This window comes from Chiloscyllium plagiosum, chromosome 9 (genome assembly GCF_004010195.1).
Source record: "Chiloscyllium plagiosum isolate BGI_BamShark_2017 chromosome 9, ASM401019v2, whole genome shotgun sequence".
In the NCBI taxonomy this organism is placed as follows: domain Eukaryota; kingdom Metazoa; phylum Chordata; class Chondrichthyes; order Orectolobiformes; family Hemiscylliidae; genus Chiloscyllium; species Chiloscyllium plagiosum.
The window spans coordinates 65,171,707-65,188,718 of NC_057718.1; the positions used below are offsets into that span (position 1 = coordinate 65,171,707).

Genomic DNA, 17,012 nt, shown 5'->3' on the forward strand with positions numbered 1-17,012 from the left:
ACAATCACCCCCACCCTGGTTTCAGCTCATATACCACCTTTTTCTAGCTGCTACTAGTTCTGATGGAGAGTCATTGGACTTGAAATTTTACTCTGCTTTCTCTGCATCGATGCTGCTGAAACCTGCTGAGTTTCTTCAGCAATTTCTGTTTTTAAATGAGATCATTAGACCAGTTAATCTGTTTTGAATGAAAAAAAAGTGTTGGCCAAGAACAGTTCTTTTTCAGATGTTAAAGAATCTTTAATGTTCACTGATCCTTTTTGATAACAGTGTCCCTCAGTATTGCACAGTGTCAATCTAATTTTGACTTCAAGTATTAAAATGGGTCTGGAAACCAGGTCTTTTTGACTTTTAGGCTAATCTGGCAGCTGTTTGTAGACAAATGCATTTAAAATAATGATGTGAAGGAATGCTACGGAGGGAAGAATACAAAGCTTCAGAATGAATGAGTAGTGTTGATGAAGATTTTTTCAGCTGGGATCCAGATTGTATCTTCAGTGGACATGAAGCCTGAATGATGCTTGGCTTCTTAGGTGCTAGAGTTCAGGCTACAGCAAGCAAACATAGGACTGAAGACAAACCCCCAGAGGTCATGGTCCATGTGATGTAGATTGAAGTGTTTTTCAGGGTCTCCTCAATTAAGTTTTAATTGCCAGTATTTGTCATCTGGTTGGGAGAAAGTGAGCACTGCAGATGCTGGAAATCAGAATTGAAGAAGGTGTTGCTGGAAAAGCACAGCCAGCCAGGCAGCATCCGAGGAGCAGGAGAGTCGACGTTTCGGGCATAAGCCTGACCGGCTGTGCTTTTCCAGCACTATACTCTTCGACTTTGTCATCTGGTTACCAATACATCTGCCACAGAAAATAATGGGATAAATTTGAGCTATCAAAACCATTCATGAGTTTGTACACTTCCATTAAGCTTCCTCTTAACCTAATCTCTGAGGGGAACAATTCTCATGTTGCCAGTCTCCCACATAACTGAAGTCCACAGCCTGGCAACATTCCAGTAAATGTCTTCTGCATTTTGTCCAAGGCTGTGGCATCCTTCGAAAAATGTAGTGCCCAGAAGTCATCATCATATTCCAATTAAGATATTAATGCTTCATAAAGCTTTACTATAACTTCCTTCCTTTTAGTATATCAGTCCTCTATTCATAAACTTAAAGATTCCACAGGCTTTTTTAAAAAATCAGCCTTCTCAATTTGCTCTGCCAACTTCAAATGTATTGTACGTAGACCCCTACTGTTTCTACTCCTACTTTAGTCCTGTGCCAGCTCATTCACATTACTTCTTTCATTCTTTCTACCAAAACGTATCATTTTACACTTCTCTGCATTAAATTATTGCTACCAGGCTGAATAGAGGGGAAAATGAAAAAGGAAATGAGGCAAAGAGAGAGTATGAGAATAGAATGGCAGCTAATATAAAAATGAATCAAAAAATATTTCTATAGGTAGATAGAAAGTAAAAAAGAATACGACGGGGATGGGTAGGGCTGATCGGTAACCATTCAGGAGACCTCTATATAGAGGCAGAGGGCACAGCCACAGTTAAACACATGTATTTTGCATGTATCTTCATCAAAGAAAGTGCATCTGTCAGAATTATTGTGAAAGAGAGATAGTTCAGACACTAGATGGATGAAAATTGATATAGAGGAGGTGTTAGAAAGGAAATCACAAGGACCAAGTGGAATACATCTGAAAATACTGAAGAAAGTACAGTTGAAATTTGCAGAGGTCGGGGCTATAACCATCCAGTCTTGTTAGATATCGTTAGTCTTTCCAGGGGACTAGAGAATTGCAACGTTAAAGTTTTTCCAAGCTTTTAGAAATAATAATCATGGACAAGATTAACAGTCACTTGGACAAGTATAGATTTAGAACGGAAAGTCAGCACAGATTTGTTGAAGGCAAATTATGTTTAACCAACTGGTTTATTATTTTAATGAGTTAACAGAGATGACTCGTCTGGGTAATCCAGTTAATGTGTTGCAATGGTTGCAATGTTTGATAAAGTGCCGCAGTATAAGTTGTCAACAATTTGAAGCCCATACCGAATAAAAGGGGCAGTGGATGCATTGATACAAAGCTGACTAAGTGACAAGAAACATAGTAATGGTGAACAGCTGTTTTTCAGATTGAATAAAGTAATATATTGGTGTTTCCAGGGCATTAGGTTTACTACTTGATCTATGTTAGGGATTTAGACTTGATGTATAAGGTACAGTCCAGAATTTGTAGATGACACAAACATTTGCTCCATCCATGCCCCCTCAAGCTCTCTATGCCAAGCAATGGCACTTCCATGTCTATTGACCCATGTTAGATCCACTGTGTAGAGCCAATGAATAATATGATGTGTAAAAAAAGACTTTCAAAAAGTCATCCATTAATTGCTTTCCACTGTGGCAAAAAGGCCATATTATTACAGGCAATAAATGTGCCAATCACCCAGTATCAATAGCAGAAAACACAATCACTTGAAACCTCTTTACCTTACATAAATATTGTGTACCTGCAGCAGAGGTCACTGGGCCAGAACTATCAATGAGGGAAAGTTTCCCTTTGCATTCAGATGCTTCAAGCATGTAATGAGTTTCTCATCCCAGCTAAGCGTCATTATGCATTCTTGCCCAAGTAGCAAAGATGGCCACTTTTAGTCATGTCATTGAAACTCAAACTCAGGTCCATACCAAACCAGCAATCTGAGTAGACTGTAGGTCAATGTGTATTCATAGTTTGGACTTCAGCCCAGCAGTGCTAAGGTAAATTAATAAGCTTGGAATGCATGCGGAATGTGTCTTTGAGAATAACAGTGCTTTTTGGAGAGAGATTTTTTTTTTTTAAAGAAACATAGAGGCAATCCAGCACATTGGCACACAATGTTCTGCAGATTAGTAATAAGTGGGTCACAAATCATCAGGGAAATGACAGTGTAGTTGTAATATCACTACACTTGTAATCCAGAAACCCAGGCTAAAGTTCTGGGGACATGAGTTTGAATCCCCTCATAGCAAATGATGAAATTTGAACACAATTTTAAAAACACTTAGAATAAGTAGCTAGCCAAATGGTGACCATTGTCACAAAAACTCCATATCACTAAGTGTTCTTTCAGGAAGGAAAATTACCGTCCTTATCTAGTCTGACCTGTATGTGACTCCAGACGCATATTTTGACTATCACCTGACCTCTGGGTAATTAGGAATGGGCTTCAGAGACACCTCCATCCCATGACTGAATTTTTAAAAAAGTGATTCCCACATTAATACAGAAGAAAAGGTATTGAATGCAAATGAGGTTTCTCTCCACAGGGAAGAGAAAATCTGTATGTGCGTCTATAACATCCGTGCTGAGTGATGCAATTGAGAAGAATTGTGAATGTTTTGTCTTCTGCACATTATGAGAACAGTGAGAGGTCTGAGAGGAAACAAGATATGTGGAACAAGGAAAAGTGGGGCTGGAGTGGGTGGCACGGTGGCACAGTGGTTAGCACTGCTGCCTCACAGCATCAGAGACCTGGGTTCAATTTCTGCCTCAGGCAACTGTCTGTGTGGAGTTTGCACATTCTCCCTGTGTCTGCGTGGGTTTCCTCCAGTTCTCCGGTTTCCTCCCACAGTCCAAAAATGTGTAGGTTAGGTGAATTGGCCATGCTAAATTGCCCGTAGTGTTAGATGTAGGGGAATGGGTTGGTGTGGGCTTGTTGGGCTGAAGGGCCTGTTTCCACACTGTAAGTAATCTAATCTAAAATAATGACAGACTACCAAACTGAACGGTAATTGTTTGTTACCAAAGAGCAGGTGATAGTTGTTAATTAATTCCGGCAACGTTTTTAATGTAGAACAGTACATCATAGCAGTGCCAGCTCTGCTGCTAGGATACCCTGTCACACTGAATCAAGTGATCCAAATCTGTTGGTCAGAGAACACATTTGTAGCATTTAAACTGGAGCTCCAAAACAATATACAGCTCTGTACTCGTTCACCTGAAAGGTAGACTGAATAGTGATACTTAGACAAACTGTTAACTAATAACAAATTGGATTTAACTCTTTGAAAACCATGCCCTCACTTTCAAATAACTCTTCAATCAAAATCCAGAGTCTACGTGGAGAAGGCGCTCTTCATATTTCTTCTGCTGATTATGAAAAATCTCGATAGAGTTAATGTGGCAAAGAAAAACTGAAGTCAATTAAAAAAAAACCTTGAAATTAATACAATGTGATTGGAATGAAGATGCATTTTAAATCTGGAAATTTCAGTTTTGTGCGATCAGCAACGTAAACATTCCCATGAATTAATGCTCTCAATCATTGCAATGGAATGTGATTACCTTATTTCTATTAAAACATATTCCTTGATGAATTCATGGGCTGAATTTTATCAGAAATTCTGGCTTTCAATTTTGACAAGTTTCATGGAAGAGTTCTCTCACATAACTTTTCCAAACTACCTCATCACACATGCACCAGATTCCTATGGCATCCTGTTCGTCATATTCACTTACTCACCTCAGGCAAAAGTATGGCCACTGCCAGGACCTCACAGAATTCCTGGTGCCTTTATTTTTAAAGTCCAGCTATGCACATCAGTCAAACTGTGCCCTACACAGTTCCTGTCAATTACTTCAGATATGTTGGGCAAGGCAAATTGGCATTCTGCTTTGCCAATGGGGACCTATGCGTATTGGTGTACGGGGGATGGATGCAGACACTGACAATGGAATATTACTTGAGATGTTCATGTCTGATGGAGGCCCAGAGGAGTAAGCAGCAAGCTGCAATCGCCAGATTACCATTCTGACTTTCAGTTTGGGCATTGTCACTATCTAGTTGTTATCCAGTAGGTGGGAGAAATGGGAATTGCATATCAATGAGGAAAAATGTCATTAATAAGGATATTAATGTGTGCTAATGAATGCAAATAAGCCTATCGCCACTTACAAGTGAGAATCCCATCTCATTATTCCACACTTGGTTGGAAAATGAGACACTTTGCTCTTAATGACAGGAAATTCCTCGCTGATCATCTCCTATGAGTTTCTCAACTTCACTGCCACGGCCCACATCATTCAGAGGCCCTGAATGTTCTGACTTAATACAGTTTTATAACAGGGCTGAAATAGGTTTATTAGAAGAAAAGCATTTGTAATTTAAAAACCGGTTTCTCACAGGTAGAGAACTAATTACAATCTTCGAAAATCTGATTTCTGCACTGAAGTGAGTAAACATTAACATTATGGAATATTAGGAAAGTAAGAAGAGCATCTCTGAAAACTTGCAAACCCAGGTTCCGGTTCCAAATAATGGCACTATGAAACAGCTCCTACGCACATGCTTAGTCACTATTCTTAGAGTAACGTTATCGTTAACCCTTTATACAGACCAGTTTCTTGTACAAAGAAACTCAAAAACATTTATAAAATGCTACCTGGTATCTGTGTGGCTAAGATCATGTTCAAGTGAAATGCCTCCTCAAATACTCTGAGTGTATTTTAAGGAAAATTGCCAAATTCACAAGTTGGATATGGGACATTGTGTGACATTAAAAATTGGGGAACATTGATTTATGCTGGATGTGACAGGCATTTATCCTTCTGCAACCTTTTGTGCCTGCTTGGAGAATTTCAAATGGAAACCAATGTGCAACAAATCCATAGAGGCTGCCATTCTGTCACCCAGGCTCTGTTTATTTACATGTGGAGAGGCCTTGATACTGATCCAGCTCCCTCAGAGTCAGCTCTCAGAGTTAAACAGGATATCTGGCACTCTTGTTCTTATTTGTCAGCCAGGAATCCAAGATTGGACAAGAGTAACCGCCACAATCAGGGAACTCATATTCAATGACCTTTACCTGGCTGACTTCATTACAGTCATTACATCTGTCCCTCTCTGAGTCCAAGGACTGGTTCACTCCTTGGATCTCCTCCTGGGGCATTTTAACACAAGGTCAGGTTTCTCCAACTCTGCCTCTGATATGGGTGGCGTGTAATGCATAGTAGCTCATCTCTTGGACCTGAAGCATCTCAGAAAAAAATCATTCTCTTCTTCAGTCACCAAAGGCATCAAGGTGGCAACAGCTGCAGAACCCATTTCAGATTCTGAGGTATCTTTAACACCTGATTGACTTGGAGAACCCATGGGTTCCAGATCAGTCAGAAAGGCTGTTGAGAAGCCTGGCAGGTTTTGCTTCTGCACCATTTGTGAGTTTGCAACTTTCATATGGTCCACATGCTTGTTCAGGACTGTCATACCTCCCCAAACTTTACACACCACTGCACCTGATCGTGTGTCCATGTTGGGCCATTCCTGTGGTTCCTATACAAAACCTTGTCTCCTGAAGTAAGTAGTCTTTTGTCCGTCATTGGCATTCTTGATGCCATTTCACCTTCACCCCCAGGTCTGGAAAATCAGATTTAACCTGGTGCAGAGTCTTCTCCCCATTAGCAAGGAGTTATCCTTGTAGTTGCAAGAAGGGTGGTCCAGAACAGTTTGGAATATATTGTAACTGTGAGCTTTTTTTTAAGCTTACCTTTAAAGTTTGGACTGCTCTTTCTGCCAGACCATTGAATGATGGATGGAATGAAACTGTCTTTATCTCTCAAATACTGATGAAGGGTCTTTGCCCGAAACATTGTTTTTACCTCTCCTCGGATGCTGCCTGAACTACTGTGCTTTTCCAGCACCACTCTAATCTAGAATCTGGTTTCCAGCATCTGCAGTCCTTGTTTTACATATCTCTCAAATACAGTTGACTTTAGGAAATACTCAATTCCCTGCTGGTAAATGATAGCCCGTCATTTGTAACCAACACTCCAGGGCGTCTGTGGATTGCAAAAGATGTGCACAATTTTTCTATCGTCATGGCCACGTACGTCCAGCCACTTTGAGTAGGTGTCCACAATGACTAAAAACATTGCAGGTCCTTTCATTTTTTGCTCAAAAATGCACAATCTGCAGGCAGTCAATGCAGGCGGTCAATCCATGTAATATTTTCTAATTTCCACTTTGGAAATAGAACCAATCTGACTCAACAATTGGATACAGACAGATTCTGACTTCACACCTTTAATGCATTGTCTGAGCTGAGATGTCATCTTTTGTTTTAAAACCTTAAGTTATCTTGAGAAGATATTTTACAAGAAGTTCTGGGATTTACATATTAATGAACCAAAACCTGCAACCCATTCTAAAAGATGAAAGACTTAACAACAATCCAGATTTGTTTAATATATCATTCTAGTTGTATGACACTGTAATCGTTTGCTGTGAACTCTGTGTCTTATGATCTTATACTCCACAACCACCTGATGAAGAAACAGCACACATAAAGCTAGTGCTTCCATATAAACCTGTTGGACTATAACTTGGTATTGTGTGATTTTTAACTGGGCTCTGGGGAGTCAGGAGGTGAGTTACATGCTGCAGTATTCTTCACCTAAGGTTTTTTAATTCCTGGTCTTCCCGGAACAATCTCGAAGAAACATTATTATAAAATGCATTGATCATATTTTATCTTGTGTTTAACTCTATGATCACTCAACAATCCTGCAATTAATATAATCACAAATTTGTCAGTGTGACAATCATTATATATCAACAGGATAACTCTGCCTAATGACAATGTACAGACAAGGATAATGCAGCATGTAACTTACCCATGAGCAATTCCAATGACCGCACCTTAAGAATAATACATTGACTTTGAATAAAGCATAGTATAGATTTACCAAAAGAAACCACGAACACCAAGAGTTAAATTATAGGGAGAGATTACTGAAAATTGGGTAAATTTACTGGAATTTAGAAGATTAAACAGCAATTTGGTTGAAGTTTTCAAACTATTAAGGGAACCAATAGTGTAAATGGAGAGAAACCATCTCGGCTTTGTTTCCCGATCTCTGAATTGTCATCCCATTGCTACCAGAGCCTCTGGTCACTGCATTCCATACTACCAAATCGTAGGGCCAGAAAATTTCCGTGACCTCTTTCTATTCCTGCCCGGTGCTGCCAGCAGAATTTATGTGCATAAATGGGATTTCCAATGCACTGTTGGTGAAGATATTGGGGAGGAGCAGGTATGACTCCAAGAAAATTCATTACCAAGCGGTTTTTCCAGTGTTAGTAGTTCCCAAATGCCTTTGATTTTTTTTTTTGTACTGGCTTTCCTGCCATCCTAGCAGCACAATATGGAAGGTTTCCAGATATAGCAGTACTATTCTTCCTTCCTAGGTCTCATGCACCCTGGCTATGCAGGGTGAACAGAACAAAACACAGTGCTTGTTGCTCGACTGTGATATTTCTGCATCACTTTTTTCAAGAATATTTTGTTTCAACTTCATTACAAGATAATAATGATTTTTCTTGATGCCCTTGACAAAATTTGTGAATAAATATGAGGGGGAGGAGAAGGAAGATGAGATTGAGGAGAAAGACAACAAAGAGAAAGATGATAATTTCAATATTTATTCTATTGCCCATGATGCCAGGTTGCCCTTATAATACAAGATTCAGTTAGTAACACCTCTAGACTGATTTCAGAACTGTACTCAATGACCACTCTTCCTCCACCAGCCCCCAACAATATATTTGACACAAAACCATCTGCAAACATAGAAAGGTGCACTTGAAAATGATGATATGTGAGGAACTATGTGGTGGAGGAGCCTTGATACAGCAGATTGAACAGAAGCAAGGGCAAGGTGCAGTGCATAAGGGCAGCAGAGGTCATGACTGCAGAAGGATATAGGTAATCGTGTAACTGGACACACCTTTCTTGACCTAGTTAGGCCAATAAAACTAACCAGGAATCCTAGCACATGGCAGCATGCTCATGCTGTGGACTTTCTGGTACGCCTTCTTTATCTTATCAGCAGATTTCTTCAATACCCAGGAAGGGTTTGTCTTTTTGAGGGATGCATCTTTGAACTGAAGAACAGCCTTTGTTGAAACTTCTGCAAGTTTTTTTCTGTTTTGGCTTCTAATGCCTCCCCATTCCATTTTTGGATTGCACCTTCAAGCACTCACTAAAATCACAGTGTCATACAGGTCTCCATCACACCTGCTATTGGACAATCAATGGCAACACAGAAGTAAAGTAGCAATGTGGGACTTGTGCTAAAATATGTATACCAGACATAGTTCATGTTTCTCCTGCAATATTAAAGATGCTGCTCCCAATGTTCTAACAGTGTGAACATTTGGTTCTTTAGTTCTGAAAGAGTCATGCTGCCTCAGAATCATAATCATTCCAAAGAATTGTGGTGAGCCTGATTGCAGAGAAAAACATTCTTCACATTTTTACCAAAAGCAAAATTGGTGTAAAGATAAAAATAAAACTGACGTGGGCTAATACCTCATTGGAAATTGCTGTGACAATGCAGCTGAATATCTATCTCAAGTTCCAACAGTTGGCTGACTGAAAATTTATTTGAGTTGAACATAAACTGTTGTAGAAATTCAGAACATTATCTCCAAAAGATACTGGGATGGTCGAAGTTTTCAGTACTAAGAACATTTCTTTTAATAAGCTGAAAGTATCAACAGATTAGGAGCTAAGATTTTTTAAAAAATGAAATTAAAGTGCAGATCAGCTATGACCTAACCGAATGAGCTGATTAAGTAAATTGACTACCTGTTCTTCAGAATCCCATGTTCCTACATCTTAGTGGAAACCAAACACTGGACGCTATTTATAGCACAATATTACTTATCTCTGTCTGAGTGTGAAAGCATTAAATAGAGAGTTTGAACATGACAAACAAGATTGACTAACCACTTGTTCTAGCTCTGTGCACTCAGGGAAACAAATCGGAGCCAGCAAAGGCCTTTTCAAATATCACCAGCAGTGACGTTTTACTGGAATAGATGTTAAAGGGGAATTTAACAGACATTTTGAAAATTATGAGAGCATTTTGGAAACAAAATGGTGAAATATTATTTCTGCTGATCAGTAAATCAAACAACAAATGGAGCCCAGAATCAGGACTTTTAGAAAAAGAATACTGAAGTGTTCTTTAAAAATATATTCTGCAGTTGGTCATTAGCATATGAAGACATTACTACCAGTGGCTAAGACATTATATTAATATGTAAGACAATTTAACGAGCTGATGGGGAATGGGAGAAGGACGGTGAAAAAGGATTAATTGTTTGAAGAGTTAGAACTGATGAAGCAAGCTGACTGACTTTTTTCAAAGCTCTGATTTCTATGATTATTTATGACAATCTCAAGGGTCAGAAATGATAATTGCATACTGTATGACCATTTCTATTCATGGTTTTGACATCATCCAAATCTTTTGGTAAGACTGTTTTCTCAAAATGGTTATTATTTATTAGTCTGCATTTTAGACTATATCCATAACCCAACTTTGTTACAAGTAACTATTATTTTTCTGTACAATTCAATCTCAGATTTCAATTTACTAACATTTTAAATGTGAAAAATATAAAAGTGTGAAAATATAAAAACAATTATTTAAGGGTTAATAGCCAACTAGTTATTTACTCACTGTCAGTTTTCAATTAATTTGTCTCAGTGAAACCTTTCAAGGATCTGTCTCTCAAACAATATTTATAATTGTTTCAGGAGAAGGAAATTATTTTACTTACCCTTTTTATAAAGAGTCTTCTGAGTTTTTGCTGAGGTAGTTTCATCATTTTCCTGCTTAAAAACACAGATAGCTGCTTCTGAAACTCGGAGAAAGCTTTCCAACCAGACAAACACCTGTCATCTTCTTCACTAATAACCTCTGTGACCCGCTTAAGCTTAAGCACGTCACCACAAACATATCACCCTCAAACATGTTGACAGATTTAAAAAGATCATGCAGGTTCTGTTTTTACAGCCAATATCAGGTGAAAACAGTGCACATCCATCATCCTCTCAGGACTCTGTCATCACATTGATGGAGAGATGCAAGGGAGTCCAGGCAGGTTCCTAGCACACAACTTTTCTATTTGTTTATATACCACAGGGAAAAAAAAATGAATGGGCTCATCATTTTGAGTGGCTGTCCCAAACCTGCTGCCGACACAAAATCCACTTCAAATCAAACCAGTTACTCTGACCCTTCCCAAAAACAAGTCAAAGATTATTGAACTCCAGCTGCCAGCCTGCAGTGAATACAAGCCTCCTGTTCACTGAAATCAATTCATTAGAGGCTATCTTTTCCCCGAAACACAAAGATTTGCTTTGCTGTTTTGTCTTTCACTGCTCAAGCTGAGCTTCCCTATTTAGCCAACAAAGCAGAGAAAGAGAAGGACTGATGAGGTGAAGACATTTTTTGTTGTTATTACTGCATTATTGGAAAACTAATCCATTGTTTTAAGGCACCTTGATTTGCGTCTAAAAATAAATGCAAGCAGGAAGTAAAAAATAATTACGCTTTTCAGCAACAACGACCTCTCCTGTTACAAGTGCACTTGGTTTGCCAATTCCCATATAATCCATTAGGGGTTATTTAGGAATACATCTGAAGGGATTAGTTCGTACAACATCTGTCTACAACAGCATTTAATAAAGACTTTGGTGCCACAAAATTACAATGCAGTCTCTAGTGACACCATATTGATGACAGTGTTAATACAGCCATGAGAAGCATCTACACAATGATGTCAGTTATGCTGATTTGACACTCACACTACAAATGCAAAATACTGCAGATACTGGAAATTCAAAATTAAAGCAGAAAATACAGGAAAGAGCAAGAGGAGTATCAGGCAGTATCAGAGGAGAGGAGCAGAGTTAACACTTCAGTCAACGGTTACCCTTCATCCCAATTGACTCGAAATGTTGGCTCGAAAACAACACCCAAAATGGGAAACCAGGTAGGTGGGTGCACTGAGTTTTCTGGGAAGTAAAATGTCAGCTTCCTAGTAGTTGGGTGAAAGGATGGAATTAAGGATGCAGTGAATTGAAGGCAGATTGAGTTTTCCGATGGCAAACACCTAGAATATATTTGTGATGCACCACCATGTTATGCATAGTTACTAAACACCATTTAACCCAGAGTAATGATAACCTTACAGTTAAATCTGCAGTGATGAAGAAACATATGCCTTCAACTTCACAACTACTTGAAGTTAGTACACAGCAGGCCAGGGAGTCTACGTGGTGGATTTCGACTGAATAGAAGCATTGGTGATGAGGCATTTGATGCATTTCAGATTGAACGGGACATAGATGACCAGGGGAGGTAGGGAGGTCAGAGGGAATAAACTGGATGACACAGGGAAAGCCAGTATGTGCAGATGGGAGGTAAAGAATGATAGAGTGATGATGTGAGGAAGAACATGACCTTGTGATATGGCAGCTAAGATTTTCAGCAATGAAAGGGAGGTGCAGGAGGAGATCAGAAAGTTCTAGCAGCAGTTGTAGTCTCAGGGCATCCATTCAGAATCGACTGAGGAGAATCCAAAGAGTTTTTACAAATACATTAAGGACAAAAGAGTAACAAGGGAGAGAACAAGGCCCTTCAAAGACCAGCAAGGCGGCCTTTGTGTGGAGCCGGAGAAAATAGGGGAGATACTAAATGAGTATTTTGCATCAGTATTTACTTTGGAAAAGGATATGGAAGATAGAGACTGTAGGGAAATAGATGGCGACATCTTGCAAAATGTCCGTATTATAGAGGAGGAAGTGCTGGATGTCTTGAAGCAGATAAAGGTGGATAAATCCCCAGGACCTGATCAGGTGTAGCCTAGAACTCTATGGGAAGCTAGAGAAGTGATTGCTTTGGTCCAACCCCATGTCGACCAGATATCACAACCCAATCTAGTCCCACCTGCCAGCACCCGGCCCATATCCCTCCAAACCCTTCCTATTCATACCCTCATAATTTTGTAAACCTCTATAAGGTCACCCCTCAGCCTCCGGCGCTCAAGGGAAAACCGTCCCAGCCTGTTCAGCCTCTCCCTATAGCTCAAATCCTCCAACCCTGGCAACATCCTTCTAAATCTCTTCAGAACCTTTTCAAGTTTCACAACATCTTTCCAATAAGAAGGAGACCAGAATTGCACGTAATGTTCCAACAGTGGCCTAACCAATGTCCTGTACAACTGCAACATGACCTCTCAACTCCTGTACTCAATACTCTGACCAATATAGGAAAGCATACCAAATCCCTTCTTCACTATCCTACTACCTGCGGCTCCACTTTCAAAGAGCTATGAACCTGCACTCCAAGGTCTCTTTGTTCAGAAACACTCCCTAGGACCTTACCATTAAGTGTATAAGTCCTGCTAAGATTTGCTTTCCCAAAATGCAGCACCTCGCATTTATCTGAACTAAACTCCATCTGCCACTTCTCAGCCCATTAGCCCATCTGGTCCAGATCCTGTTGTAATCTGAGGTAACCCTCTTCGCTGTCCATTACACCTCCAATTTTGGTGTCATCTGTACCTCTTATGCTCTCATCCAAATCATTTATGTAATGACAAAACGTAGAGGGCCCAGCACAGATCCTTGTGGCACTCCACTGGTCACAGGCCTCCAGTCTGAAAAACAACCCTTCAACACCACCCTCTGTCTTCTACCTTTGAGCCAGTTCTGTATTCAAATGGCTAGTTCTCCCTGTATTCTGTGAGATCTAACCTTGCTAATCAGTCTCCCATGGGGAACCTTGTCGAACGTCTTACTGAAGTCCATACAGAGCACATTGACCACTCTACCCTCATCAATCCTCTTTGTTACTTCCTCAAAAAACTCAACCAAGGCTTTGATACTTGGATTCTCCTGGTCCCTGGATGCTGTCTGACCTGCTGTGCTTTTCCAGCATGAAAATTGTTGTTTGGCCAGTTGGTACTACCTATACAGGAAAGGCATAAGCAAGAGGATATCTATAACAGAGAAGCACCATCATTTAATCTGAAACTCTCAATCAGCTCAGATAATGGCATCATGCTGTAGGATCAACATGTGGACATACAGGATCAACATGAGCTGAGTCACCAAGAATGAATACACTGCAGTCAGGCTGGGTAGAAAAATATACTGTGGGTGTGAGTTTCCTGAAGGGTGAAATTGTAAATGAAACTCAGTGACAGCATTGGACTCAGATAAGGAGTTTAATGGAGTGCAGTTCAGTAAAATAATGGAAGTGTACACAGAGATGCTTGATGCACAATTCTGCTAGAAGCCTATTGCGACAGGCAAGAAGCATGGAGGCATCCAACTCTAACTTGACACAGGTCTTCATGCAAATTATCTAACCTGGAAATGATGCCAACTCCATAACCATGCTTATGAGTCCAGTCATGATTCAGCACCTGGTGGCTGATACCTCAACCTTCCAATCTTCAATCCACAAACGCATCGGAAATGGTACTGCTGCCATTTTCTCCAGATCACAGTTGTTCATATCCTTCTCCCATGACTAAGAATTAAGCAGCTCAGGCAGTGGGTTAATCCATCATTGGTATCTCCTAGGTGCGGGCACTCCTGACTGTATACATATTGTTTTCAAAGTACCTCATTACTAAACTGCAGAGTTCATCAACAGAAAAGTTTCCCACTCTATCAAAGCTCAAACAATGTGTGACCATCAATGCCTGATTTTGCACAAGAGGGTGGCACGGTGGCACAGTGGTTAGCACTGCTGCCTCACAGCTCCAGAGACCCGGGTTCAATTCCCACCTCAGGCGACTGACTGTGTGGAGTTTGCACATTCTCCCCATGTCTGCGTGGGTTTCCTCCGGGTGCTCCGGTTTCCTCCCACAGTCCAAAGATGTGCAGGTCAGGTGAATTGGCCATGCTAAATTGCCCGTAGTGTTAGGTAAGGGGTAAATGTAGGGGTATTGGTGGGTTACGCTTCGGCGGGTCGGTGTGGACTTGTTGGGCCGAAGGGCCTGTTTCCACACTGTAATGTAATCTAATCTAATATCCTGGGAGCTGCTATGACACCAGAGACTCATAGGTTCCAGCCTCCTTCCGAGTCCTCAATAATATAGGGATGGCCCCTAAGATTTAAAGGCTACCCCACAAAAAATAGTTAATACCACTTTTACAAAATACTCAGACAGATGCAGAATGAAGGTACAACGCTGCCCATGCTCCCACTAGGGCCACAGTAGAACAAGCCATAAATCCTCTTAAAACTGAGGCTTTGATACCTGGACCACTCTGGTGGGATCTTAGAGAAGGTGTCCCGTAACACTGTGTCATGCTGTGCACCTCGTAAATGAAGTCACCAAAGAGTGGATGTACTGGATGCAGATGAAATAAAGGATTGACAGCAATGTCCTCATGATGAGGACTGAGGACATTGATTGGTACAGAATGACAAAGCAATTCATTATCAAGCCTGGGAGGCCAGAGAGAACCTCTTGAAGCCTACTCCCAGGAGGAATATGCTGGGTTTGGACTGAATAGTCTGTTGGTTGTGTGGCAAGCATTCCCTGCTTGGTACAGAAGATGAGCAGATCACATTACTGTTACAGCCTTTGTCCTTTTCTACTACTGAATAAATGCCTCACTATCCATATGACTGTATGCTTGATATCTTTGGGTGATCTATTTTCAAGTATCTACATACCACATGTTCTATTAACCATTAGGGAAAAAGCAGCAGAGAGTGAAACAGCAAACAAACATCTCATGATGTTTAAGCTAGTTATCTCTTAAGGCTTCAGTCTTTTTACAATATCCAATTGTTGGAGAGTGAAGCCTCTCATGATAAGCAGCAGGTTAGGACAAATCCCAAGGCATCTCCTTTTACTCTTCCACCACTTATTAACCTTCAACATTTCAAAGTACATGTAGACTGCTAACTTGCTGTCAATTCCTTGAGTCCTGTAGGACAGTGTTGAATGTGTTCAGAGTAAACAAGCTGGAGGATGGAAGAGCACAGCAAGACAGGCAGCATCAGGAGGTGGAGAAATCAACGTTTCAGGTAGAGCCAGCTTTCCTTGTCAGGCCAATGTGCTATGGGTGAGAATGGACATGTGTGCAGACTGCTGTACCCTAACCTCGAATTGCAATGTACTCCCTTGAGGAGCTGCGAGAGAGAATGAACCTTCCATCCAGAGTTTTGTGGAATTAATGGTTTTGCATTCTTACTCTCAAAGCCAGTGTAATAATGGAATGATGTGCATCAAATTGTAGCACAATCGCTGCACATTGTGTTCAGCTTTGGTACTGTTCACATTAAAGTGCAACATCCTGGATACAATCCTCAATGCCATGGTTCAAGGATCTATGACATCTAAGGTTACCTGCAATCAAAGAGTCAGTGGCCTGTGAAAAATGAACAAAGCTTGGGAGTTATATTTTTTCCATCCTTGTAATGTTGGAAGAGGCTGCTCATCTTTCACAAGAGTTAGACTAAAGCAGGTCTGATAGCAACAAAGACACTAGAGCAGACAATCTTAAGAGCATAAGTGAAGATCTATTTATAAAAATGTCCACCGTGCCACCTATCTGCACGCAGTAAGTTGTTGTTTCTTCATCTCTTGAGCAGTTTCTTCATCACCACAGGCACTATATACAATCCTGACTTCTGCAGCAGGAGTGGAGGAAGCCTGCACTGTAATGAGTCCTGTTGAGAGGGAGAGACTTGAACAGTCATCTCCTGGGTTTTGGGGCCTGGAATTTCCAGCCCAGCTGGGAGTGCCCTGTCCAGATGCAGGCACATCCTCCTCTCCTGGAACTTCTGCAGGATTTGGGATGACAGGCAGGGACAAAGTGGAGGGACTGCACACCTCTGGAATGTCCTGAGAGGAAACTTCTGAAGATCGAACTCCCTATAGGTGCCTGTTGGCATCACCCGATCTCCATGAGAGGAAGGGACATCTGATGCAAGGTATCTCATCCACCATGTGATTGATGGCGAGCGTTTGCAATGCACGTCCGTGTGCATGTCCAGTAGACACTGTGTGTACTCGATCGGAGTCTCTAGCACCAACCTGTGAATACACACAGTCAAACATACACGTGCTGAAGTCAGAATGGTGCTAATAATGTCAGTGGAGATCTCCACCTTTTCATCCAGTTTAGCAATTCCTTCTGC

The 17,012-nt window shown here is 40.7% G+C and overlaps 1 protein-coding gene across 5 annotated transcripts in view; it reads right to left on the minus strand.

The window, feature by feature from the left end:
- rps6ka2 (ribosomal protein S6 kinase, polypeptide 2) overlaps positions 1 to 17,012 on the minus strand; it is a 426,863-nt gene that overhangs the window by 358,334 nt on the left and 51,517 nt on the right. Inside the window, exon 1 of one of the 5 annotated variants that reach the window (XM_043696123.1) lies at positions 10,618 to 10,785. The exons of the other annotated variants lie outside the window; for them this stretch is intronic. Coding sequence (XP_043552058.1) covers positions 10,618 to 10,665 — 48 coding nt within the window. The 5' untranslated portion in view covers positions 10,666 to 10,785. Of the gene's footprint in view, positions 1 to 10,617; positions 10,786 to 17,012 lie in introns of those variants that run through there. 5 annotated transcript variants of the gene reach the window in all.